Source organism: Lolium perenne, chromosome 6, assembly GCF_019359855.2.
Source record: "Lolium perenne isolate Kyuss_39 chromosome 6, Kyuss_2.0, whole genome shotgun sequence".
NCBI classification, from domain to species: domain Eukaryota; kingdom Viridiplantae; phylum Streptophyta; class Magnoliopsida; order Poales; family Poaceae; genus Lolium; species Lolium perenne.
Window position 1 is genome coordinate 170,899,614 of NC_067249.2, and position 27,717 is coordinate 170,927,330.

The window sequence follows — 27,717 nt, forward strand, 5'->3', positions numbered from 1 at the left end:
CGGGAGAAGCAGCATGGGCCCTAGAAGCTCACCTGAGAGCCCCGAGGGCCAAAAGAGGCAAGGGGGCGCGGACATGAAGTCAGGACATGGTGGAGGTCACGGAGATGGTAGGGCACGCGCTAGAGCATCAGCGGCGGGCGGCGGCCATGGTGGAAATCACTGACGCTAGGGCGGAACTCGCCGAGCTCGCGGAGGCGCGGGCGGAGATGGCGGCGACGTCCTTGCGGTGGCCCCACCCGCGGATGCCATCATCCACGACATCGATGACGACGAATAGGACGACCACATCCGCTTCGTGTTCGGCGGTGACCAGCAGGCTCTACTTGCATCATTCGAGAGCCTACCCGGGGACGCCGATAGCAGCCATGCAATCTCCATGAGTCGGGCGCACCTATGCTCCGACCTGGATTCATTCACGCGGAGGGGACCGGATCCCGTGCGGGTCGAGCAGGAGAACCGTGAGCTGGTGGATGCCATTGCTGCCAGGGATGAAGCGGTGGTGGCAGCTAGGGACAGGGCCCGCTACCACGCTGACATGGCGGCGGCGAACGCGATGGCGGAGGCGGTGGCTGATACGTTGCAAACGTATCTATAATTTTTTATGCTCCATGCTTGTTTTACACCAATTGTTATATGTTTTGTTTACACTTTGTGGCATTTTTTGGAACTAACCTATTAACACAAGATGCCACAATGCCAGTTCCTGTTTTCTACTGTTTTTGTATTTCAGAAAAGTTGTTATGGAAACATTCTCAGAATTGGACGAAACAAAAGCCGAAGCCCCTATTTTTCTGTCACGAAGACGGAGTCCAAACGGGAGATGGAGAAGAGCCGGGAGGCGGCCACACCACCCCTAGGCCCCCCCCCCCCCCCCCGCGCCTAGGCATTGGTGTGCCCCCCCGGGGCGCCCACCGACATCGCCCTTTCGCCTATATATTGCTCCCGACGCTAAAACCCTAAATCAATAAGACTCCATCCACGAAAAGTTCCGTAGCTCCGCCGCCATCGAAGACAAGTTTCGGGGGATAGAAATCTCTGTTCCGGCACCCTGTCGGGACGGAGAATCGCACCCGGAACCATCTCGATCGACTCCACCGCCATTTTCATCGCTGTTGCTAACTCCCATGATGAGGAGGGAGTAGTTATCCCCCGAGGCTGAGGGCTTTACCGGTAGCTATGCTGTCTATCTCTCTCTCCCATGGTGTGATCTTTATGTGATCATGAGATTTGTTATCTAGTTGAATAAGTAGATGTTACTCTTCGTCTATTATGCTACTCAAGTGCTTTTATTAATGTGATCTCCGGAGACACCTTGTACCACGGTGTGAAGGTGACAATGTGCACCGTGTGTGGCTCATAGGCTAAAGATTACAGAAATACTTATCATGATATATAATTTGTGTTGGATGTCTCTATGAAATTGTGGTGTTTGTTAGTACTATCTTTGGATGCTCAAAGTGACATAGTGGGGTGTCCCTAGGTTTGGAATGCGAACTTTAAGGTATGCTTTTGCAGCCCTGCACGGTGAATTGGTGTTCGTTATCCAACCGGAGAGTGGTTCAGAGTAGCATAGTGAAGTGAAGATATTTATGTATGCAATTATGATATTATTGTTGAGAGTGTCCACTAGTGAAAGTAAGATCCCTAGGCCTTGTTTCTAAGCACTGAAACACCATTTACAACCAGTTCTGCTACATGTTTGCTTGCTGCCATTTTTATTTCAGATTGCAATTACCGCTTATAATCATCCATATTACTTGTATTTCACTATCTCTTCGTCGAAGTAGTGCACCTATACACCTGACAAGTGTATTAGATGTGTTTGGGACACATGAGACTTCTTGTATCTTAATTGCAGGGTTGCTTGAGAGGGATATCTTTGACCTCTACCTCCCTGAGTTCGATAAACCTTGGGTGATTCACTTAAGGGAAATTTGCTGCTGTTCTACAAACCTCTACACTTGGAGGCCCAACACTGTCCACAACAAATAGAAGTGTGCGTAGACATCAGTGGCGAAGAGAGTCCACTGGGACTCCTCCCTGGCCGAGGCCCTCGAACACCGCAGGTGGCATGACGAGCTGTCCAATCGTCGGTGTGCGCGGCGCGAGGAGTGCGTCAGGCGGTCACACTTCAACGATGGCGCCGGCCCTCTGGCATCCAATAGTAGTTTGCGCGACTGTGAGTAACCCCGTCTATGGCAGGTCGCACGACATCGAGTAAGTACGGCCGTTTTAGTTTTAGTTTAACTCGACTAACCATCTCTGTAAAGATGGTCCTTTTGGCCAATCAATAGTAATGAAGGAATATTTTTCTTACGTAGTCACTGCCTAGCGGGCCCGAATGCAACCAACGCGGTTACGCGATCGCGCAGCGTCCGCAGAGATGCAAACGTGCCGCATATTTGAGCTACGTTTGTGTCGCTGTGGACGGTTCGGTCACTATCCGTCGCCCCGCTGGAGCATGATCCAGGCGCATTTTTCGTCCGCGCAAACGCATCCGTTTGCGTCGCTCCATTGGAGATGATGATAAAATCTTGTTTACTTATCTGTATCATTACCCACCGGACCCGGATAGAAGTAAGGGCATCTCCAACGGGGCGACGCAAACGGACGCTTAGCGGCCGTTTGCGTCCGTGAAGACCGAAAATGCGTCTGGTCCTTGCTCCAGCGGGGCGACGCAAAGTGACCGGGCTGTCCGCAGTGACACAAACCTGGCCCAAATATGCGCCAGGTTTGCGTCTCCGCGGACGCTGCACGGTCGCGCCGAGTGTCCACCGAAACTTACGTAGGACCCGCGCGTCTGTGGCAGGGAGGCTGATAACATTCCCGCCAGTGGCGATTCCCCCCGCGAAGAATCAAAGTAGACCGGCGCCAGGAGTCCAGAAGCGATGGACGTCCTCGCCGCCGCAACCAACACCATGGATTCTGAGGGAACCCTCGCACCCGCCGGCACCCCAGACTACCCCATAGCCACGACCATAGCCCCAATGGAGGCCGCACCTCCAGCGGAAGCAAAGCATGTCGTGTTCATGGGTGTACCATCGACAGTGCCTAGATCCGGCAAGCCCGGGTGGCCCATAGACGGTGATGGTGGTATGAGGCCCATCGGGCGACCCAGTTGCTGTAGATCAAGATGGATGAAGTCCATCCCAGGAACAAGGAGTCGGATACATCAGACCGATGTTGGAAGTCGGATCCGGCCTGGCCCATCAGGGGTAGCCGGATCCGGTACGACATACAAGGGAAGTCGGATCCTTGACGTGCACGGCAAGATATTGTACCGTAGTTAGGTGACTTGTATTCCGGCTAGGACTCTCCGTGTAAACCCTAGATCAGTGCGCCTTTATAAGCCAGATCCTGGGAGCCCTAGAGGCACAACCACAACTCATTGTAACAACGCGAAAGCGCCCATATAATTCCAGACAAGGAGCAGTAGGCCCTATCATCGAGCAGGTGTTCCGAAGCTGGGTAAATCGCGTACCACCGTCCCAAGGACTCTCCGCCCTATGGCCCATACTTCTTCTCCCCCTCGTGAGGATCCCTCCTCCGAGGTACCGTTGAATAGGCAATGATAGTTGGCGCCCACCGTGGGGCCTGCGGCGTCTGGATGCCGGAACCGGGAGGGTTCTACCTTCAGAGGCATCGGCGACACCATCGCCCTGGGGCGCGTCATGTACACCGGAAACCTTCCGATCATCTCTAAGGATGAGTGCTGGATTCCGGCTAGGACAAACCCCGTCAAGCTCTCCATCATCCCGATTGGCGGGATACACATCTTCATCGGCGAGACCGTCGATTTCGACGGGAACGCACTGGTAAGTAACGCTGACGCGATGATACGTCTCCAACGTATCGATAATTTCTTATGTTCCATGCCACATTATTGATGTTATCTACATGTTTTATGCACACTTTATGTCATATTCGTGCATTTTCTGGAACTAACCTATTAACAAGATGCCGAAGTGCCAGTTCCTGTTTTCTGCTGTTTTTGGTTTCAGAAATCCTAGTAACGAAATATTCTCGGAATCGGACGAAATCAACGCCCAGGTTCCTATTTTTCCCGGAACCATCCAGAACACCCGAGAGCCGCCAGAGGGGAGCCACAGGGGCCCCACACCACACCCTGGCGCGGCCAGAGGGGGGGCCGCGCCGCCCTATGGTGTGGGCCCCCCAGAAGCCCTCCTGCGCCGCCTCTTCGCCTATATAAAGCCCCTGGATCAAAAACCCTGATGCGTTCGACGAAAACCACAGAAACCTTCCAGAGCCGCCGCCATCGCGAGGCCAAGATCTGGGGGACAGGAGTCTCCTGTTCCGCAAGACGCGCTGCCGGAACGGGGAAGTGCCCCCGGAAGGCTTCTCCATCGACACCGCTGCCATCTCCACCGCCATCTTCATCACCGCTGCTGCTCCCATGAGGAGGGAGTAGTTCTCCATCGAGGCTCGGGGCTGTACCGGTAGCTATGTGGTTAATCTCTCTCCATGTACTTCAATACCATGATCTCATGAGCTGCTTTACATGATTGAGATTCATATGAGTTTTGTATCACTATTCATCTATGTGCTACTCTAGCAATGTTATTAAAGTAGTCCTATTCCTCCTGCACGTGTGTAAAGGTGACAGTGTGTGCACCGTGTTAGTACTTGGTTTATGCTATGATCATGATCTCTTGTAGATTGCGAAGTTAACTATTGCTATGATAATATTGATGTGATCTATTCCTCCTACATATGCATGAAGGTGACAGTGTGCATGCTATGTTAGTACTTGGTTTAGTCTGTTGATCTATCTTACACTATAAGGTTACTTAAATATGAACAAATTGTGGAGCTTGTTAACTCCGGCATTGAGGGTTCGTGTAATCCTACGCAATGCGTTCATCATCCAACAAAAGTGTAGAGTATGCATTTATCTATTATGTTATGTGATCAATGTTGAGAGTGTCCACTAGTGAAAGTCTAATCCCTAGGCCTTGTTCCTAAATACTGCTGCGTTACTACTGCTTGTTTATCGTTTCATACAGTTACTCTGCTGCAATACTACCACCATCAACTACACGCCAGCAAGCTATTTTCTGGCACCGTTGCTACTGCTCATATATATTCATACCACCTGTATTTCACTATCTCTTCGCCGAACTAGTGCACCTATTAGGTGTGTTGGGGACACAAGAGACTTCTTGCTTTGTGGTTGCAGGGTTGCATGAGAGGGATATCTTTGACCTCTTCCTCCCTGAGTTCGATAAACCTTGGGTATCCACTTAAGGGAAAACTTGCTGCTGTTCTACAAACCTCTGCTCTTGGAGGCCCAACACTGTCTCACGTGAAAGGAGGGGAACGTAGACATCAAGCACTTTTCTGGCGCCGTTGCCGGGGAGGAAAGGTAAAAGGCACTCATACTCCGGTTCCAGGTAAAGTACTTTTCTGGCGCCATTGTGTTTGTGCTCGAAGCTATTTCCTTTAGATCCTGCAATTGCATCTTTTTGTTTCTTGTTTACAATAGTAAGGCATAATGGACAACATCTGTGAGCTTTTTATTCTATTTCCTGAGTCAAGACATGAATGGTTTAATGCGAAAATTAAAAAACCCATGAAACATGTTAGTATGAACACTTTGAATACCATTGTTGCTAATGATATGGAAAATTCTAAGCTTGGGGAAGCTGGCTTTGATGAGCATGATATTTTTAGTCCCCCAAGAATTGAGGAGGAAATTTACTTTGATGATTCTTTACCTCCTATTTATGATGATTATAATAATAGTGGTCTTTTGGTGCCACCTACTATGGAGAGTAAATTTTGTTGTGATTATACTATGCCTCCTACACTTGATGAGAATAATAATGATAGCTACTTTGTTGAATTTGCTCCCACTACAACTAATAAAATTGACTATGCTTATGTGGAGAGTAATAATTTTATGCATGAGACTCATGATAAGAATGCTTTATGTGATAGTTATATTGTTGAGTTTGCTCATGTTGCTACTGAAAGTTATTATGAGAGAGGAAAATATGGTTGTAGAAATTTTCATGTTACTAAAACACCTCTCTATGTGCTGAAATTTTTGAAGCTATACTTGTTTTATCTTTCTATGCTTGTTGCATTATGCTTCTTGAACTTGTTTATTTACAAGATTCCTATGCATAGGAAGCATGTTAGGCTTAAATTTATTTCATACTTGCCTTTTGATGCTCTCTTTTTGCTTCAAATACTATTTCCCGCGAATGGATTATTAAAACTGCTGAGCCCATCTTAATGGCTATAAAGAAAGAACTTCTTGGGAGATAACCCATGTGTTATTTTGCTACAGTAATTTGTTTTATATTTGTGTCTTGGAAGTTGTTTACTACTGTAGCAACCTCTCCTTATCTTAGTTTTGTGTTTTGTTGTGCCAAGTAAAGCCGTTGATAGAAAAGTAAGTACTAGATTTGGATTACTGCGCAGTTCCAGATTTCTTTGCTGTCACGAATCTGGGTCTACCTCCCTGTAGGTAGCTCAGAAAATTAAGCCAATTTACGTGCATGATCCTCAGATATGTACGCAACTTTCATTCAATTTGAGCATTTTCATTTGAGCAAGTCTGGTGCTATTTTAAAATTCGTCAATACGAACTGTTCTGTTTTGACAGATTCTGCCTTTTATTTCGCATTGCCTCTTTTGCTATGTTGGATGAATTTCTTTGATCCATTAATGTCCAGTAGCATTATGCAATGTCCAGAAGTGTTAAGAATGATTGTGTCACCTCTGAATATGTCAAATTTATATTGTGCACTAACCCTCTAATGAGTTGTTTCGAGTTTGGTGTGGAGGAAGTTTTCAAGGATCAAGAGAGGAGTATGATGCAACATGATCAAGGAGAGTGAAAGCTCTAAGCTTGGGGATGCACCCGGTGGTTCACCCCTGCATATATCAAGAAGACTCAAGCGTCTAAGCTTGGGGATGCCCAAGGCATCCCCTTCTTCATCGACAAATTATCAGGTTCCTTCTCTTGAAACTATATTTTTATTCGGTCACATTTTATGTGCTTTACTTGGAGCGTCTGTATGCTTTTGTTTTTGTTTGTGTTTGAATAAATGCTTGTGTGGGAGAGAGACACGCTCCGCTGGTTCGTATGAACACATGTGTTCTTAGCTCATAATATTCATGGCGAAGGTTGAAATTTCTTCGTTAATTATTATATGGTTGGAATTGGAAAATGATACATGTAGTAAATTGCTATAATGTCTTGGATAATGTGATACTTGGCAATTGTTGTGCTCATGTTTAAGCTCTTGCATCATATGCTTTGCACCCATTAATGAAGAAATACATAGAGCATGCTAAAATTTGGTTTGCATAATTGGTCTCTCTAAGGTCTAGATAATTTCTAGTATTGAGTTTGAACAACAAGGAAGACGGTGTAGAGTCTTATAATGTTTACAATATGTCTTTTATGTGAGTTTTGCTGCACCGGTTCATCCTTGTGTTTGTTTCAAATAACCTTGGTAGCCTAAACCTTGTATCGAGAGGGAATACTTCTCATGCATCCAAATCCTTGAGCCAAACAACACTATGCCATTTGTGTCCACCATACCTACCTACTACATGGTATTTCTCCGCCATTCCAAAGTAAATTGCTTGAGTGCTACCTTTAAAATTCCATCATTCACCTTTGCAATATATAGCTCATGGGACAAATAGCTTAAAAACTATTGTGGTATTGAATATGTAATTATGTACTTTATCTCTTATTAAGTTGCTTGTTGTGCGATAACCATGTTCACTGGGGACGCCATCAACTACTCTTTGTTGAATTTCATGTGAGTTGCTATGCATGTTCGTCTTGTCTGAAGTAAGAGAGATCTACCACCTTATGATTAAGCATGCATATTGTTAGAGAAGAACATTGGGCCGCTAACTAAAGCCATGATCCATGGTGGAAGTTTCAGTTTTGGACAAATATCCTCAATCTCATATGAGAAAATTATTAATTGTTGTTACATGCTTATGCATAAAAGAGGAGTCCATTATCTGTTGTCTATGTTGTCCCGGTATGGATGTCTAAGTTGAGAATAATCAATAGCGAGAAATCCAATGCGAGCTTTCTCCTTAGACCTTTGTACAGGCGGCATAGAGGTACCCCTTTGTGACACTTGGTTAAAACATGTGCATTGTGATGATCCGGTAGTCCAAGCTAATTAGGACAAGGTGCGGGCACTATTAGCATACTATGCATGAGGCTTGCAACTTATAAGATATAATTTACATGATACATATGCTTTATTACTACCGTTGACAAAATTGTTTCATGTTTTCAAAATCAAAGCTCTAGCACAAATATAGCAATCGATGCTTTCCTCTATGGAGGACCATTCTTTTACTTTCAATGTTGAGTCAGTTCACCTATCTCTCTCTACCTCAAGAAGCAAACATTTGTGTGAACTGTGCATTGATTCTTACATACTTGCTTATTGCATTTGTTATATTGCTTTGCATTGACAACTATCCACGAGATATACATGTTACGAGTTGAAAGCAACCGCTGAAACTTAATCTTCTTTTGTGTTGCTTCAATACCTTTACTTTGAATTATTGCTTTATGAGTTAACTCTTATGCAAGACTTATTGATGCTTGTCTTGAACTGCTATTCATGAAAAGTCTTTGCTTTATGATTCACTTGTTTACTCATGTCATATACATTGTTTTGATCGCTGCATTCACTACATATGCTTTACAAATAGTATGATCAAGATTATGATGGCATGTCACTCCAGAAATTATCTGTGTTATCGTTTTACACGCTGGGACGCAGCGTAACTAAGCTTGGGGATGCTGATACGTCTCCAACGTATCGATAATTTCTTATGTTCCATGCCACATTATTGATGTTATCTACATGTTTTATGCACACTTTATGTCATATTCGTGCATTTTCTGGAACTAACCTATTAACAAGATGCCGAAGTGCCAGTTCCTGTTTTCTGCTGTTTTTGGTTTCAGAAATCCTAGTAACGAAATATTCTCGGAATCGGACGAAATCAACGCCCAGGTTCCTATTTTTCCCGGAACCATCCAGAACACCCGAGAGCCGCCGTAGGGGGAGCCTGGGGGCCCCACACCACACCCTGGCGCGGCGCAGGGGGCCGCGCCGCCCTATGGTGTGGGCCCCCGTAAGCCCTCTGCGCCGCCTCTTCGCCTATATAAAGCCCCTGGATCGAAAACCCACGATGCGTTCGACGAAAACCACGAAACCTTCCGAGCCGCCGCCATCGCGAGGCCAAGATCCTGGGGACAGAGTCTCTGTTCCGGCACGCTGCCGGAACGGGAAGTGCCCCGGAAGGCTTCTCCATCGACACCGCTGCCATCTCCACCGCCATCTTCATCACCGCTGCTGCTCCCATGAGGAGGGAGTAGTTCTCCATCGAGGCTCGGGGCTGTACCGGTAGCTATGTGGTTAATCTCTCTCCATGTACTTCAATACCATGATCTCATGAGCTGCTTTACATGATTGAGATTCATATGAGTTTTGTATCACTATTCATCTATGTGCTACTCTAGCAATGTTATTAAAGTAGTCCTATTCCTCCTGCACGTGTGTAAAGGTGACAGTGTGTGCACCGTGTTAGTACTTGGTTTATGCTATGATCATGATCTCTTGTAGATTGCGAAGTTAACTATTGCTATGATAATATTGATGTGATCTATTCCTCCTACATATGCATGAAGGTGACAGTGTGCATGCTATGTTAGTACTTGGTTTAGTCTGTTGATCTATCTTACACTATAAGGTTACTTAAATATGAACAAATTGTGGAGCTTGTTAACTCCGGCATTGAGGGTTCGTGTAATCCTACGCAATGCGTTCATCATCCAACAAAAGTGTAGAGTATGCATTTATCTATTCTGTTATGTGATCAATGTTGAGAGTGTCCACTAGTGAAAGTCTAATCCCTAGGCCTTGTTCCTAAATACTGCTGCGTTACTACTGCTTGTTTACTGTTTCACTGCGTTACTACTGCTGCAATACTACCACCATCAACTACACGCCAGCAAGCTATTTTCTGGCACCGTTACTCTTTGCTCATATATATTCATACCACCTGTATTTCACTATCTCTTCGCCGAACTAGTGCACCTATTAGGTGTGTTGGGGACACAAGAGACTTCTTGCTTTGTGGTTGCAGGGTTGCATGAGAGGGATATCTTTGACCTCTTCCTCCCTGAGTTCGATAAACCTTGGGTATCCACTTAAGGGAAAACTTGCTGCTGTTCTACAAACCTCTGCTCTTGGAGGCCCAACACTGTCTACAGGAAAGGAGGGGGAACATAGACATCACGCGACCGCCGCTGAGCAGGACGCAGTCGCGAAGATCCGATTTGAGACGCAGGAACTTCCTAAGGAAGATTCCACCTTAGATCTGGAAAATTCAAAACCCACCCAATCCGCCCCTGAGCAGGAAACAACAGTGGAAGACCAATGCAGATCCGCTTGGGTCTCCCAGGTGTTAGAGAAGCAAAGGTGCCACTTCGGGCACTTCCTCACACATACCGCTGGAACCGCTGTTCCTCAGGAAGAAGCCGTACCCATGCAGGATGAGGCTGCCGGAGCCGGCGTCGCCCCAGAACAGCAAGATGCTATCGGAGATAGCAACGCACCGGATCAGCAAGAGGATGCCGGAGAATAATCGATCCTAGGAAACCTAAGCCCAATCTCCGACGACGCATCCACTATTGACACAGAAGAATATAACCGCGCCATGAAGGAGTTGGAGGATGAAGAATAAGCTGAGGCGGAATCCGCTCCGCCCAAGGAGGTCTTTGCAACCATTGTTGGGCTAGAGCAAGGAACCGACGAGGAAGCAACTCCCTCTGACCCCATGGAGGCGGGGCCTTCCGAATCCGGGAGCAAGGATTACTTGACCCCGGAAGAGCTCGTGGAGAAAGCAGACATAGGAGCCTTAATTCACACAGAAGTCCTCAATAAGCCAATAACTCCGGAGGAAGCTGCAGATCCGGTAGCTCTAGAAACAGCAAGGAAGGAGATGCTAGCTACCGCCAAGAGAATTTCCACCACCGCAATGGCGATGCTGGAAGAAAGGCAAGAGGCTCGAGAAGTAATGGATGGTTTCCTCAAAAGAGAGCGCAAAGCTGTTGACTCCTTGCAGAAGGCCAAAAAGCTCCGAGAATATTGGGAGTCCATGATGAAAGATGCTCACAAGGAAGCATATAAGATCCGACGGGATGCCATTGGCCCCCGCAAGATCACCTTTACAACTCCCTCTGATCAGCCGCTGCTCACTACTCCAAAGGAAAACATGCAGAAGGCTGCGGAGATTTTGACCAAAAAGAATGAGCAAATCGACATCAACCACCTCCGCACACTCGTCGCTTCAGCAATGCAGCAGCAGAGCAAGGCAGACACTTCGCGCAAGTTGGAATCTAACCCAGAGTTATGCATGTCCACTGCGCAGAAGGACGCCTCCGGAAGCAAGCATCGCGACGACGAATCGCGCACCGGATCAATGGAGCGCAGAAGGAGAACCAGGGAACACCCAAATCCAATCCCCGTACCGTCAAAGACACCTCCGTCGGACCCGAAGAAGGGAAAGGATGCAATGTACACTAGCAGGGACAAGTACCGGAACCCGTCACCTCCGCCCAACGGGTACCCGCGTCCTCCACCTCCTCGCCGTTGTAGTCCAGTCGGAAAACAGTAGGCCCCATGGGCCTGGAGGAATCAACATCCGTGACAACGTGGCCCCTCAGAAGAACAGGAACACGGAGCACACGCCGGAACCTCGTCAGAGCCGGAACGAGGAGCGCGAGCCGGAGCCTCGCAGAAGCCGGAACGACGGAGGCGACCATCACCATGGTGAAGGAAGCCACCGAAGCCGGAGTCAGCAGCGCGAGGGACGAGGAGAATCTGAAGGCGGAAGCAAGAGATCGCATCGGCCCCCTCGTAGATCTCCCTCCCAACCACCTAGCGGTGGAGGCAGAGGTGGAGGCGGAGGCCGGAGATCCCGCTCACGCACAAAATCACCTCGCAATGGCTCACGTGACGCGCGGGAACATCTCAACGAGTACAGATCTGACTACATTGGCCCAAAGTGCTTTGGCAGGATGATCCGAGAGGAAACAAAGCCAAGGAGTCTGAACCTCAAGCTACCCGGAAACCTGAAGCATTATGATGGTAAAGAAAGGCCGGATACCTGGATCAAGGATTAATACAATGCATTCGAGGAAAACTCCATCTTTTGCTGGTTCGACCTGAAAAATGCATTCGAGAAGCACTTCAGGGGCACCTACAAAAGGCCTGCCACGACAAGCGATCTACAAGCATGTATCCAGAAAAAAGGTGAAACATCAAGGAACTTCCTCACCCGATGGTTACAAACCAGGAACGAGTGCGAGAACGTCGATAATCGCACAGCTATGCAAGCCTTCATAGGCGGATTGCAGAGGGGAAGCCTGCTCCGGCATAAGCTTACTTGCTTGGTCAATGAGAATAAGCTGATTTTGTATGACATGATCAACATCGCCAGCAATCACACCGCCGCTAATGACGACGCAGGTGGAGACCTCGCAGCCACATCCATACCCCTGCATCAGCAAAAGAAGAACCGTGACAACGGCGGCAGCAACAGCAACAAGCGGAAAAATCCCCCTGATGACCAGAAGAGCGGAGGATCCGACATGGTCGCCATGGCGTTCCAACGCGGAGGTCAAGGAGGTGGAAGAGGCCGCGGTTGCGGAGCCAGCAGGGGCCAGCAACGCGCTGACGAGGTCACCGTTGCTGGAACCCGCGCCCCCCAAACCTACGAGGAATACAGGGATATGCCATGCATAGCCCACATAGATCCGGCTATTGGCAAGTCCTCTCACATAAACCACAACTGCAAGTGGGTCAATGATCTCAAGACTGACCCGGAAGCAGGTTACAAGCGATCCCGGAAGCACTGCCCACGCGGCAAAGGAGGCAAGGGCAAGAACAAGGACAAAGAGGAGGATAGTTCCGAGGCGATGGACGAGGACGATGCTTCGCCGGATCCCAAAGAGGCTTCCGCAGCTAACAAGTCCAACCCCTTCGTCAAAAAGAGTGTTGGTGCATATCACACCTTCCTCGGAACTCCGATGGTCCGGGCCAAAAAATTGGCTCTCCGGATCCTAAATGCGACGGTTCCGGCCGTACCTCAGTATGTCAAGTGGTTGGAAAAACCCTGCGCTTTTGATAGGGCGGATCATCCGGCCATCATCCCAAAAGAGTGCTACGCCCTGGTTGTGACTCCCCGCATAGACGGGTATGACTTCTCCAAGTGCCTTATGGATGGCGGAGCTAGCCTAAACATCATGTACCTTGAGACTCTGGAGAGGATGAACCTTACCAAGGAACAGCTCAAGCACAGCACCACGGAGTTTCACGGTGTGGTTCCAGGTAAAAAGGCGAACTCCCTCGACAACATCAAACTTCCTGTGGCCTTCGGTGATGTTAATAATTTCCGTGAAGAGATGATCACGTTTGAGGTTGTGCCATTTAAAAGCTCTTACCATGTAATTTTTGGCAGGCCCACCTACCACAAGTTCCACGCAAAGGCATGCTACATCTACAAAAAGGTCAAGATTCCGGGTCCTAACGGCATGATAACTGTATCCTGAGACTACAATAAAGCACATGACTGCGAGGAGGGCGAAGCCGCCTTTGCAGAATCCGTCATCACTGGAGAGGAGCTGCGAGGCTACAGAGCCGCGGTGGATCCGAAAGACATGCATACCACCAAGAAGCAGATCTCCGAACAGAAGACATCGTTCAAGGCCGCGATAGAAACCAAGCGGGTCGACCTCAAGGTAGGCGACAGCTCCAAGCAGGTTTCAGCCGGGGCTGATATGGACCCCAAATAGGAAAGCGCGCTCGTCGAGTTCCTCCGAGCTAACATGGATATCTTGGCATGGCAACCTTCTGACATGTCCGGAGTACCAAGGGAACTCGCCGAGCACTACCTCAACATAAATCCGGGAGCAAAACCGGTGAAGCAAGCTATGCGACGCTTTGGAGATAAGAAGCGCCGCGCCATAGGGATGGAATTAGCAAAGTTACTAGAGGCAGGTTTTGTAGTAGAAGTTATCCATACTGATTGGGTCGCAAACCCCGTCCTTTTACCCAAAAATAATTCTAAAATACTAAGAATGTGCATCGATTACTCCGGCTTGAATAAGCATTGTCCGAAGGATCCGTTCCCTTTGCCGCGAATTGACCAAGTCATTGATTCGACGGCAGGGGCAGAACTTCTGTGTTTTCTTGACGCATATTTCGGGTATCACCAGATCCGGATGAAGAAGTCCGACCAAAAGGCGACCTCGTTCATCACACCCTTTGGCACTTACTGCTATGTCACCATGCCTTTTGGTTTGAAAAATGCAGGTGCCACCTACTAGCGTACGATGCAGCGATGCCTGAAGGACCAAATTGGCCGGAATGTGCACGCTTACGTCGACGACATCGTGGTCATGACCCGGAAAGGATCCGACTTGATCAGCGACCTCACGGAAACCTTTGATAATCTCCGACGGTACAAGATGATGTTGAATCCGCTAAAGTGCATCTTTGGCGTGCCAGCCGGAAAACTCCTTGGCTTCATTGTATCTCACAGAGGCATTGAAGTTAACCCGAAAAAAATCAAGGCAATTATGTGCATCAAAAGGCCAACTTGTCTCAAAGATGTGCATCGATTAACTGGTTGCGTCGCCGCAATCAGTAGATTTGTTAGCCGTCTTGGCAAGAAGGCGCTACCTTTATATAAGCCGGTGATATGCGTACAGCACGTGTCCGTTGGGAACCCCAAGAGGAAGGTGTGATGCGTACAGCGGCAAGTTTTCCCTCAGTATGAAACCAAGGTTTATCGAACCAGTAGGAGCCAAGAAGCACGTTGAAGGTTGATGGCGGCGAGATGTAGTGCGGCGCAACACCAGGGATTCCGGCGCCAACGTGGAACCTGCACAACACAACCAAAGTACTTTGCCCCAACGAAACAGTGAGGTTGTCAATCTCACCGGCTTGCTGTAACAAAGGATTAGATGTATAGTATGGATGATAATTGTTTGCAGAGAACAGTAGAACAAGTATTGCAGTGGATTGTATTCGATGTAAAAGAATGGACCGGGGTCCACAGTTCACTAGTGGTGTCTCTCCCATAAGATAAATAGCATGTTGGGTGAACAAATTACAGTTGGGCAATTGACAAATAGAGAGGGCATGACAATGCACATACATGATATGATGAGTATAGTGAGATTTAATTGGGCATTACGACAAAGTACATAGACCGCTATCCAGCATGCATCTATGCCTAAAAAGTCCACCTTCAGGTTATCATCCAAACCCCTTCCAGTATTAAGTTGCAAACAACAGACAATTGCATTAAGTATGGTGCGTAATGTAATCAATAACTACATCCTCGGACATAGCATCAATGTTTTATCCCTAGTGGCAACAGCACATCCATAACCTTAGAGGTTTCAGTCACTCCCCCAGATTCACGGAGACATGAACCCACTATCGAGCATAAATACTCCATCTTGGAGTTAAGAGTAAAAACTTGGCCAGAGCCTCTACTAATAACGGAGAGCATGCAAGATCATAAACAACACATAGATATAAATTGATAATCAACATAATATAGTATTCTCTATCCATCGGATCCCAACAAACACAACATATAGCATTACAGATAGATGATCTTGATCATGTTAGGCAGCTCACAAGATCCGACAATGAAGCACATAAGGAGAAGACAACCATCTAGCTACTGCTATGGACCCATAGTCCAGGGGTGAACTACTCACTCATCACTCCGGAGGCGATCATGGCAGTGAAGAGTCCTCCGGGAGATGAATCCCCTCTCCGGCAGGGTGCCGGAGGCGATCTCCTGAATCCCCCGAGATGGGATTGGCGGCGGCGGCGTCTCTGGAAGGTTTTCCGTATCGTGGCTCTCGGTACTGGGGGTTTCGCGACGAAGGCTATTTGTAGGCGGAAGGGCAGGTCAGGGGGCCACACGAGGGGCCCAGACGACAGGCCGGCGCGGCCAGGGCTTGGGCCGCGCCGCCCTGTTGTCTGGCCACCTCGTGGCCCCACTTCGTCTCCTCTTCGGTCTTCTGGAAGCTTCGTGGCAAAATAGGCCCCTGGGTGTTGATTTCGTCCAATTCCGAGAATATTTCCTTACTAGGATTTCTGAAACCAAAAAAATGTAAAAACAAAGAACCGGCTCTTCGGCATCTCGTTAATAGGTTAGTTCCAGAAAATGCATAAATATGACATAAAGTATGCATAAAACATGTAGATATCATCAATAATGTGGCATGGAACATAAGAAATTATCGATACGTCGGAGACGTATCAGCATCCCCAAGCTTAGTTTACGCTCGTCCGAGGGGTAAACGAGACCAAAGATAATTTCTGGAGTGACATGCCATCATAACCTTGATCATACTATTGTAAGCATATGTAATGAATGCAGCGATCCAAACAATGTAAATGACATGAGTAAACAACTGAATCATATAGCAAAGACTTTTCATGAATAGTACTTCAAGACAAGCATCAATAAGTCTTGCATAAGAGTTAACTCATAAAGCAATAATTCATAGTGGAGGTATTGAAGCAACACAAAGGAAGATGAAGTTTCAGCGGTTGCTTTCAACTTATAACATGTATATCTCATGGATATTGTCAATGTAAAGTAATATAACAAGTGCAATATGCAAGTATGTAGGAATCAATGCACAGTTCACACAAGTGTTTGCTTCTTGAGGTGGAGAGAGATAGGTGAACTGCCTCAACATAAAAGTAAAAGAAAGATCCTTCAAAGACACTACAAGAAAAGTTGCCATGGCCGACGAAGTTGAAGTCGCGCCGTGGTTGCTGGTGTACCATGGCCGACGATTTTGGGTATGTCCGTTGTGCATGTCAAAACGTTTTTTTCTCGTTTTTGAGGCCACCTAGCCCGACGAAACCGGCCAAAACGTTGCGTATGGTGGCCCGGGACGTGGTGCATCTCGAATTCTCGGGTTCGCCGGCCGAGTCAACGCAAATCCGCACCGCCGAGGGATGTAGGGCCCAGATGGCAGCCTCTCTGGCATTGTTTTTTTTCTCGATCGCGCCATCTCGTTCAACGCTCTCCGATCGAGCCGTTTACGATGCAGGATCATGGGTCCCGCATGTCATCCTCTATGAACCAAAATTCTTTCTATTCTTGGATTTTTTTTGACACCCTGATTTCTGGCTACTTCCTTTTTCTTTTGATCCCTTGCCGCCTTGGAAACGTTGAGACCGCTGCTGCTAATTGGGACCTGTTGTGGGTATACTTCATGGGTGTACCATCGACAGTGCCTAGATCCGGCAAGCCCGGGTGGCCCACAGACGGTGATGAGGCATGTGGCCCATCGGGCGGCCCAGTTGCTGTTGATCATGAAGGAAGAAGTCCAGCCCAGGATCAGCAGGCCGGATCCGTACCGACCTAGGAGTGACCCGGATCCAGGGAGGCCCATGAGGAACCCGGATCCAGTACGACGTGTATGGAAGGCGGATCCGTGACGTGCACGGCAAGATATTGTACCGTAGCTAGGCTATCTGTAATCCGGCTAGGACTCTCCATGTAAACCCTAGATCCGTGCGCCTTTATAAGCCGGATCCTGGGAGCCCTAGAGGCACGTTCATGTTGACGTTCACGTTCACGTTCACGTGCACGTTCAGGACAACCACAACTCATTGTAACAACGCGAAAGCGCCCAGATAATTCCAGACAAGCAGCAGTAGGCCCTGTCATCGTGCAGGTGTTCCGAAGCTGGGTAACTCGCGTACCACCGTCCCGTGTGCACTCCGCCCTATGGCCCCTACTTCTCCCCCTCGTGAGGATCCCTCCTCCGAGGTACCGTCGATTAGGCAACGACAGTTGGCGCCCACCGTGGGGCCTGTGGCGTCTGGAGGCCGGAACCGGGAGGGTTCCGCCATGGGAAGCTACGACGACACCATCGCTGTGGGGCGCGTCCTTTACGCCGGAAATCTGCCGATCGTCCCTCCGGATGAGTGCTGGATTCCGGCTAGGACAAACCCCGTCAAGCTCTCCATCGTCCCAATTGGCGGCATTCACATCTTCATCGGGGAAACCGTCGATTCCGACGGAAACCCACTGGTAAGTAACGCAGACGCGACCGCCGCAGAGCTGGACGCTGTCGCGAAGATCCGATCTGAGATGCAGGAGCTTCCCAAGGAAGATTCCGCCTCGGATCTGGAAATTTCAAAGCCCACCCAATCCGCCCCCGAGCAGGAAACAAAGGTGGAAGACCAATGCGAATCCGCCCAGGTTTCCTGTGTTAGAAAAGCAGAGGTGCCACTTCGTACACTTCTTGGCCCATACCGCCGGAACCGCCCCTCAAGAAGACGGAGTTGGTCCTGAGCAGGTAGAGGCACCGGAAAGCGGCGCAGATCCGGATCAGGCTCAGCTTGTCGGAGAAAGCGAAGCTCCGGTTGAAGAGTCGATTTTGGGCAATCTGAGCCCAATTTCCGGCGACACCCCGTCCACGGAATCTGATGACTTCGTTCGCAAGATAATGGAGTACGGATACGGCGATCAGCCTGAAGTCGACTCCGCCCAGCCCAAGCGAGGTTCTCGCAACGGTAGCGGCGCTGGGACAAACTGGATCCGGAGACCAAGTCAGCCAATCTGACCCCCAACCATCCCATCAAGGATCTCCAATGTCTCGAGTGCGACCCCAAAGGGATTCTCCCTCGGAGGAAATCTTGTCGGCGAGAGGAGGTGGCCGCGCGAGCAGTTCTTAACACACCTATAACCCCGGGCGACGCCGCAGATCTGGAGGCTCTAGAGACCGCCAGAAAGGAAATGCTGGCCACAGCCAAGAGGCTCGCCGATACCGAAGCTGCGTTAAGGATAGGAAGGGCAGATCATGCAGCCTGGACGGAAAACTTCGAGAGACAGGACCGCGAGATTGCTGCCACACTCGAGCAGGTCAAGAGCATGAGGGCTGAGTGGGAGGTAAAGATGACCTATGCGCAGGCGGAGGCCGATCGAATTGTTAGAGAAGCAATTCCGCCTCGCAGAATACCCTTCAACACGCCCGCAGATCACCAGCCGCTGGAAACTCCAAAGGACAACATGCAGAAAGCTGCGGAATTGCTGAAGAAGAAGGACGAAGAAGTTGATATCAACTATCTCCGCACACTTGTCGCTTCAGCAATGCAGCGGCGAACAAGGCAGATACTTCGCGCAGGTTGGAATCCAATCCGGATAATCGTGTATCTACCGCGCAGAAGGACGATGAATCGCACACCGGATCGTCGGAGCGCGAGAAGAAGGGCCAGGAGCACCCAAATCCGATCCCCGTTCCGTCACAGACGCCTCCGTCGGATCCAAGGAAGGGAAAGGACGCGATGTACTCCGGAAGAGACAAATACCGCAACCCCTCACCTCCACCCAACGGTTACCCGCGACCCCCTCGCCGCCGTAGTCCAGCCGGAAACACCAGGCCCGTAGGGCATGGTGCGCTTGTTATCCGCGACAACGTGCCGCCAAGAAACGAGAAACGAGGAGCGCTCGCCGGAACCTCGCCGGAATCGAACAATGTTCATGAGCACGAGCCCAGGAGGAGTCGGAATGAAGATCGCGGTCCGAGCCTCGCCGGAACCGCGATCCGGAACCTCGTCGGAGCCGCGATCCGGAACCTCGCAGAGCCGGGACCCCGAGCCTCGTCGGAGCCGTGACCCGAGCCTCGCCGGAACGACCGGGGCAGCCGGCGCCAAGGCGAAGGCAGCCACGGGAGCCGGAGTCGGCACCGGGAAGGCCGAGGAGATTCAGATGGCGGAAGCAAGAAGTCAGACCGCCCACCTCGCAGGTCTCCCTCCCCACCACCTAGCGGTGGCGGCAGAGGTGGAGGCGGAGGCAATGGCCGGAGATCTCGCTCTCGCTCAAAGTCTCCTCGCCACGGCTCGCGCGACGCGCGGGACCGCCTTAACGAGTACAGAACCGACTACATTGGTCCGAAGTGCTTTGGCAGGATGATTCGAGAGGAACCAAAGCCAAGGATGAACCTCAAGCTACCCGGAAATCTGAAGCATTATGATGGCACCGAAAGGCCGGATACCTGGATTGAGGATTACTACAATGCTGTAACCTTCGCCAGGGAGGAACCCCTAACATCGCCGCCGCATGCTCCGATTGTACCTTGTAGGTCCAGCCCGGATCTCTGGCTCAGCGACCTCGAGAAGAACTCCATCTTTTGCTGGTTCGACCTGAAGAACGCTTTTGAGAAACACTTCAGGGGCACCTACAAGAGACCTGCCACAACAAGCGACCTACAGGCTTGCATCCAGAAGAAGGGCGAAACATCAAGGAATTTCCTTACCCGATGGTTGGCATGCAGAAACGAGTGCGAGAACGTTGACAACCGCACGGCAATGCACGCCTTCATTGGGGGCTTGCAGCGAGGAGGATTGCTGCGACACAAGCTAACCTGCATGGTCAATGCAAATCAACTGACGTTGGATGACATGATCACCATCGCTAGCGATCACACTGCCGCCGACGACGACGCAGGCGGTGATCTCGCAGCCACAGCAATCCCCACTGCACCAACAAAAGAAGAACCGTGACAACGGCGGCAGCAGCAGCCATAAGCGCAAGAACCACGATGACCGTAAGAGTGGCGGATCCGAGATGGTCGCCATGGCGTTTCAACGCGGAGGTCCAGGAGGCGGAAGAGGACGCGGACGCGGAGGCGGAGCCGGCAGGGGTCGGCAGCATACCTCCGAGGTCACCGCTGCCGGATCCCGCGCACCGCAAACCTATGAGGAGTACAGAGACATGCCTGCACAGCCCATCCGGATCCGGTTACGGTGGAAGTCCACTCATACCAACCGCAACTGCAAGTGGGTCAATGATCTAAAGAACGACCCGGAGGCCGGATACAAGCGCGCCCGGAAGCACCGCCCTCGCGGAAAAGGTGGCAAGGGCAAGAACAAGGACAAGGAGGACGATAGTTCCGAGGCGATGGATGAGGATGATAACTCGCCGGATCCCAAGGCGGGAGCCGCAGAAAATCCAACCCATTCGACAAAAGAGCGTGGGGGCTTACCACACTTTCCTCGGAACCCCAACAGTACGCGCCTCCAAGTCAGCTACCCGGATCCTGAACGCCATAGTTCCGGCTGTGCCGCAGTACGTCAGGTGGTCGGAAATCCCGTGCACATTTGATCGGAAGGATCATCCCGCAATTGTGCCGAAGGAATGCTACGCCTTGGTTGTAAGTCCCCGCATCGATGGGTATGACTTCTCCAAGTGCCTCATGGATGGTGGAGCTAGCACGAACATCATGTACACTGGAGACTCTAGAGCGTATGAACCTCACCAAGGAACAGCTCAAACACAGCACCACCGAAGTTTCATGGCGTGGTTCCGGTAAGAAGGCGAACTCCCTCGGCAGCATCACACTTCCCGTGGCTTTTGGCGATGTTCATAATTTCCGCGAAGAGAAGATCACGTTTGAAGTTGTGCCCTTCAAGAGCTCCTACCACGTCATCTTCGGCAGGCCCACCTACCACAAGTTCCACGCAAGAGCGTGCTACATCTACAACAAGCTCAAGATTCCGGGTCCTAAAGGTATGATTACCGTATCCTGAGACTACAAAAAGCTCATGAGTGCGAGTTAGGCGAAGCCGCCTTCGCAGAGTCTGTGATATCCGGAGAAGAGCTGAAAGGCTACTGAGCCGCGGTGGATCCGACCGAGATGCGAGACCACCAAGAAGCAAATCTCCGAGCAGAAAACCTCCTTCAAGCCCGCGATAGAAACCAAGAAGCACGACCTCATCCCAGGTGACTCTTCCAAGCAGGTTTCAATCGGAGCCAACATGGACCCCAAATAGGAAAGCGCTCGTCGAGTTCCTCCGCGCTAACATGGATATCTTCGCATGGCAACCTTCGACATGTCCGGAGTACCTAGGGAACTCGCCGAGCACTACCTCAACATAAATCCGGGGCCAAACCAGTGAAGCAAGCTATGCGACGCTTTGGAGATAAGAAGCGCCGCGCCATAGGAATGGAACTAGCAAAGTTACTAGAAGCAGGTTTTGTAATAGAAGTTATCCATACCGATTGGGTCGCGAATCCCGTCCTTGTACCCAAAAAGAACACTGAAATACTAAGAATGTGCATCGATTACTCGGCTTGAACAAACATTGCCCGAAGGATCCGTTCCCCTTGCCGCGCATTGACCAAGTCATTGATTCGACGGCGGGGCGGAACTTCTGTGTTTTCTTGATGCGTATTCCGGGTATCATCAGATCCGGATGAAGGAATCCGACCAAAAGGCGACTTCATTCATTACCCCCTTTGGTACTTATCGCTATGTTACTATGCCTTTTGGTTTGAAAAATGCAGGTGCTACTTACCAACGTACGATGCAGCGGTGCTCGAAGGACCAAATTGGCCGGAACGTGCACGCTTACGTCGACGACATCGCGGTCATGACCCGGAAAGGATCCGACTTGATCAGCGATCTCACAGAAACCTTCGACAACCTCCGCAGGTACAAGATGATGTTGAATCCGCTGAAGTGCGTCTTTGGCGTGCCAGCCGGAAAACTCCTTGGCTTCATAGTCTCTCACAGAGGCATTGAGGTTAACCCGGAAAAGATCAAGGCAATCCTGTGCATCAAAAGGCCAACTTGTCTCAAAGATGTGCAACGACTAACTGGTTGTGTTGCAGCAATCGATGGGTTTGTCAGCCGTCTTGGCGAGAAGGCACTACCTCTGTACAAGTTGTGAAGAAAACAGAGACAAGTTTGTGCGGGACGACGCAGCTGATGCAGCTCTTCGAGGGTTGAAGGAGATACTCACCTCCCCGCCTATCTTGGCAGCTCCAGTAGAGTCAGAGCCAATGCTCCTTTATCTGGCAGCTACCAACAAAGTCGTCAGCCTCGTCATCGTGGTGGAGCGAAAGGAAGAAGGTCATGAATATGACGTCCAGAGACCTGTCTACTACATCAGCGAGGTGCTGACGGAATCAAAACAGAGATATCCTCACTTTCAGAAGCTAGCTTATGGCGTGTTCCTAGGCAGCCGGAAGTTGAGGCATTATTTCCAAGAGCATCCGATGTGATCGTGAGCAAGGCTCCGCTGTCAACAATTCTGAATAACGCTGGCACAACAGGACGTACGGCTAAATGGGGCATCGAATTATCCGCCTTCGACATCGCTTACAAGCCAAGGACTGCGGTAAAATCTCAGGTTCTGGCAGATTTCGTTGCAGATTGGACAGAAGCTCCGGATGCAAGTCTGGAGCCGGAACCAGAAACATGGGTCATGCACTTCGACGGATCCAAGCAGCATCAAGGCTCGGAGCCGGAGTCACCACGAAGTCCCCTACCGGAGAAGAATTGCAGTATGTTCTGCAGATCCACTTCGAAGCTACCAACAACATGGCGGAATATGAGGCTCTACTACACGGTCTGCGCATCGCTAAGGAAATAGGGATCAAGCACATCATATGCTGTGGAGATTCCGACCTGGTGGCACAACAAGTAGCCGGAACCTGGAACGCCAGAAATTCCGTCATGGCGGCCTACAGAGACGAAGTTGACGAGATTGCCAAGAGCTTCCTCGGATACGAAGTCAAGTACGTCAGGAGAGACGATAACACAGCGGCAGACATGCTATCCAAGCTCGGATCCGGCAGGAAACCAATTCCGCCTGGCATTTTCCTGGAGCATCTCCGGATACCCTCAGTTAAGGGCGCTAACCCGGAAAACCCAGAGGTGGCAGTGTCTCCGGCTAGGGAAGTGATGGCTATCATTCCGGCCTGGACCCAGCCTTTCCTGGACTACCTCATCGATCAGAAGTTGCCGGAGGACGAGGTCCTCGCACGACGTATCGTCGAGCGAGCACGAACCTACACAATAGTTGATGGACAGCTCTACAAACGAAGTGCAGCAGGGGTATTTCTTAAATGCGTCTCCAATCAAGATGGCATTGAAATCCTCAGAGAGATCCACGCAGGAGACTGCGGGCATCACGCCGCTCCCAGATCACTCGTTGCAAAAGCTTTTCGGTTAGGTTTCTATTGGCTTACAGCTAAAGAAGACGCTGATAAAATAGTCAAGACCTGCCGAGGTTGTCAGTACTACGCTACTCAACCAAACGCTCCAGCCCAAGAGCTGAAGACCATACCTATCACCTGGCCATTTGCGGTCTGGGGGCTTGATATGGTTGGTAAGTTAAAAAAATCATCTCCTGGCGGTTTTGAGTACCTCCTGGTCGCTGTTGACAAGTTCAGCAAATGGATCGAGGCTAAGCCAGTGAGAAAAGCCGACGGTGCTACGGCACTAAAATTCGTCTGCAGCCTCGTGATGAGATTCGGCATCCCGCACAGCATAATCACAGATAATGGCACGAACTTTGCTCAAGGAGAATTGAGGGATTATTGTGAGACAATGGGGATACGACTGGACCTCGCATCTGTGGCTCATCCACAGTCCAATGGTCAGGTTGAAAGGGCTAACGGCCTAATATTATCAGTAATTAAACCACGCCTTGAAGGACCGCTGCGACGAGCAGCCGGAGCTTGGGCTGATGAGTTGGAGGCTGTTCTGTGGAGTTTACGAACTACCCCTAACAGATCAACAGGGTTTACCCCTTTTTTCCTGGTATACGGATCCGAAGCCGTGCTTCCCTCCGACATCATCCACGATTCACCGCGAGTTTCCGCCTACAATGAAGAAACAGCTGACGAGGCAAGACAGCTATCTGTGGACCTGATCGAGGAAGCTCGGAACTTAGCAGATCAGAGATCCGCCATCTATCAGCAAAAGCTCCGACGTTATCACGAAGTCGAGTTCGGAAACGCTCCTTTATGCCATGAGACCTGGTCCTCCGCCTTCGACAGGTGAAAGACCATAAGCTGCAATCTCCATGGGAAGGACCCTTCGTCGTTAGCAAAGTGCTTCATAACGGGTCGTACTACCTTGTCGATTTCCGCGAGTTAAGGGATAGACCTGCTAACTGGCACCGGAAACGCAAGCGTGAGGATCCGGATGACATCTACGATGAAACAGATCGCCCTTGGAATATCGCACAGCTACGTCCTTTCTACACTTAGCATATATTTTTTCCGAGTGATAAACTCTGTAATAGTTATACATGATCAATGAAATAAAGCTTATGGTTCACTCTTTTGAGTCTTTTACCTCCTTTACTTGTTCATTTTAGATCGTGTATGTTTTTTCCAACTAAAACCGCAGAGCTGGATTTTTTTCCGCCTAGGCGTGTATGAAAGTTGTGATTTTCAAAATCGTCCTTTAGGACGTAAGCTTAAGTTTTCTGATAAAGTTGTTATCTGTTGCGAACTCGTGGATTCCTAGTAGCGATTTCCGGCACCTATGCCTGGGGGCTTGTTTCCACGGTTATGGACGGACTGCCATTGGGCTTCGTCGCCGCTGGCGAGCGTTTCCGGCTAAGGTTTTCCGGCTCGTGGAAGGTCAAGCGAGCAAGCCGGAAAATAACGAAGTCAGCACTTGCTTTCCGACATAAAACGAAACATGCACACAATATTTAACGGATAGCAGGATAAGTGTTTCCGCCCCATGCATAATTGTTTCGTTCCTAGCTACTTAAGAATTTAAAGTCTTATTACAAACCCTCGCTGGGGCCAAAATGATGCATTGCTTTTCCCGCAGGAATAAAAGTTCTCACTCCCCCTTAGCCGGAGAAGTTTTGCCCTCTGGATCTTGTTCCTTGGCGCCTTCGGCCGGAGAAGATACGTCTTCTTCACTTTCCTTTTCTTCGGAAGCAGCAGTGCTGGTCTTGGGTTCTTCTTGGGGCGCATCCTTGGAGCTGGTCCAGGTAAACTCGGCTCCGGATTCCGCAGGTCGCGCACAGGCGTCGAGATCCTTCAAAAGTTCCGCTTCTAAGGCATCGTCAGAAGCGAGGACGACCTTGTCGTAGAATTCCTCGTGCCGGATCCTGCGCGCGATGCGGGTGTCGTAGCCGCTCACTGCATCCAGCAGCTCGCCGACGTCCGCATCCGGAGGAACGCCCGTGGTCACTTCATCAAGATCAAGACCCGGAGTATGTGCTAGGCACATGGTCAAGGCCATTGCAGCTGCGCCTCGGGCTGAAGATGCTTGTAGATCAATCACCAGCTCCGGCAGAACGTCCATCTTACCAATAAGCTTGCGCACGTCACAAGTGCGGCTCCTTTTGATGTTCAAATTATGGCATATTTTGCGGGAGGCGGAGATGAGATCCTTGCAGTCATCACCCGCGAGTTGCAGAAGATCGTCTCGTGGGAACAAATTCCGGCGCTGTTCCGGGTACCCAAGCGGCTCTACATAAAAAGGTAATCAGGATATAGGCATGCAATTTGAGCGCAAAGTAACAAAGAATCGGAGCAAATATCTTGACAAGGTTCCGATATCATACCCAAGATGTTCTCATTGAGCAAGTCCCAGTGCTGCTCCGCTGTCTCCATGAATTTCCGGAGTCCGTTCAGCTCCTTTTGCTGCCTCCTGATGGTCTCGCTGTCAGCATTCTTTTTCAGCTCCAGCTCGCCCTTCTCCCTGATATGCTCGGAGTTTTTCTCCGCCAGCTGCTTTTCGGCCTGCTCCCTCTTAAGTTCCGCCTCCTTTAGCTTCGTTTCCAATTCTTGGTACGAGGAGCGCAGGTTCTCAAGTTCAGTCGAAGCTGTTGCAAGGGAGGAGGATGCGCCTATAATAATATACGTTAACAGCAAATTTGAAGTCGGAATTTGGTTAATAACGAAGAAGGTGGAAACCAACCTTGGGCGTCTGCCAGTTGTTTAGCCAGTTCCGCATTCTCATCCTTCAGGGTCCGGATATTTTCCGCTTTGACTCGTAGTAACGCGGCGCTGCAGGGCAATGTTCTTGTGCAGCTCGTAGTGCAGCGCCTGCTGTTCCTGTAAAATTTAAACAGTGCAGGAGTAAAAATTCCGCCTGTAGCAGTGGTTTCTTTTAAAGCATCATTGCCGGAACTTTTCCGCCATAATGCTTGGGGGCTACTGGTCCATTCTAAAAAACTTTCCCGGAAGTAATTTTTCTCTAAGCATTTAAGCGCTAACTACTTTTTGAGTTTCCGCCTACATGCTTGGGGGCTACTGGGGAGTACCTTTTGCTTGCAGATAAGTTGATCGCAGAACTGGCCAATGTTTTTCTTGAAGTCCTGGATCTCCGATGTCCTGGAATCCGGCTTCCCCCAGGCGTTGTTCAGCATGGCGTTGAGCAGGTCTTGTTCAAGTTCCCACTTCTCCGCCTCAGTCAGCTTGTTAAAAAACTTAGTGGCATACGCCTTGGGGGTGGAAGTGGTGTCAGCCGGATCTCCAAAGTTCTTCGGAAAAACGACCATGTCGCCAGCGCCCTCTCCAGCTTTCTCGGAAGAAGTTACTTCAACCTCTCCTTGACCTTGTTTTTCCGCCTCTTCTTGGGCAGGGCCTTTGGCCTTAGGATCTTCTTCGCCCGCATGCCCGCTGCTAACCGGAATTATTTCCGGTGGAGTGTTTGCGGCAGGTGGGGGAGATGGATCAGCCTGAGGGGGCGACGGTTGGGGAGTTGGGTGGGAGACGCTTGGTGGAACTGGAGTAGAGGGACCAACAGCCGGAGATTTCTTCATGTATTTTGTGATGGGCTCCTGGCTGGTGGTCCGCGTGGCAGCGGTTTTCGGATTC

The 27,717-nt window shown here is 49.9% G+C and overlaps 2 protein-coding genes across 2 annotated transcripts in view; one reads left to right on the forward strand and one right to left on the reverse strand.

Moving 5' to 3' along the window:
- Nucleotides 1–27,717, forward strand: part of LOC127306943 (putative nuclear RNA export factor SDE5) — an 87,714-nt gene that overhangs the window by 6,717 nt on the left and 53,280 nt on the right. The gene's annotated exons all lie outside the window — the stretch shown is intronic.
- LOC139832556 (uncharacterized) lies at nt 128–26,869 on the reverse strand. Its single transcript, XM_071822341.1, has 4 exons — nt 26,816–26,869; nt 26,460–26,744; nt 25,915–26,364; nt 128–291 (listed from the first exon to the last, which is right to left on the reverse strand). The coding sequence occupies exons 2-4, from the start codon at nt 26,506–26,508 to the stop codon at nt 128–130; spliced, it is 663 nt and encodes a 220-aa protein (XP_071678442.1). The 5' UTR covers nt 26,509–26,744; nt 26,816–26,869.

Coding starts and splice junctions, on each gene's coding strand:
- LOC139832556 (XM_071822341.1), bottom strand. CDS start 26,508: ATGGAGACAGCGGAGCAGCACTGGGACTTGCTCAATGAGAACATCTTG. Junction 26,365..26,459: donor GCTCAATGAGAACATCTTGG/GTATGATATCGG, acceptor CTTTTTATGTAG/AGCCGCTTGGGTACCCGGAA. Junction 292..25,914: donor TTTGAAGGATCTCGACGCCT/GTGCGCGACCTG, acceptor CCGAACACGAAG/CGGATGTGGTCGTCCTATTC.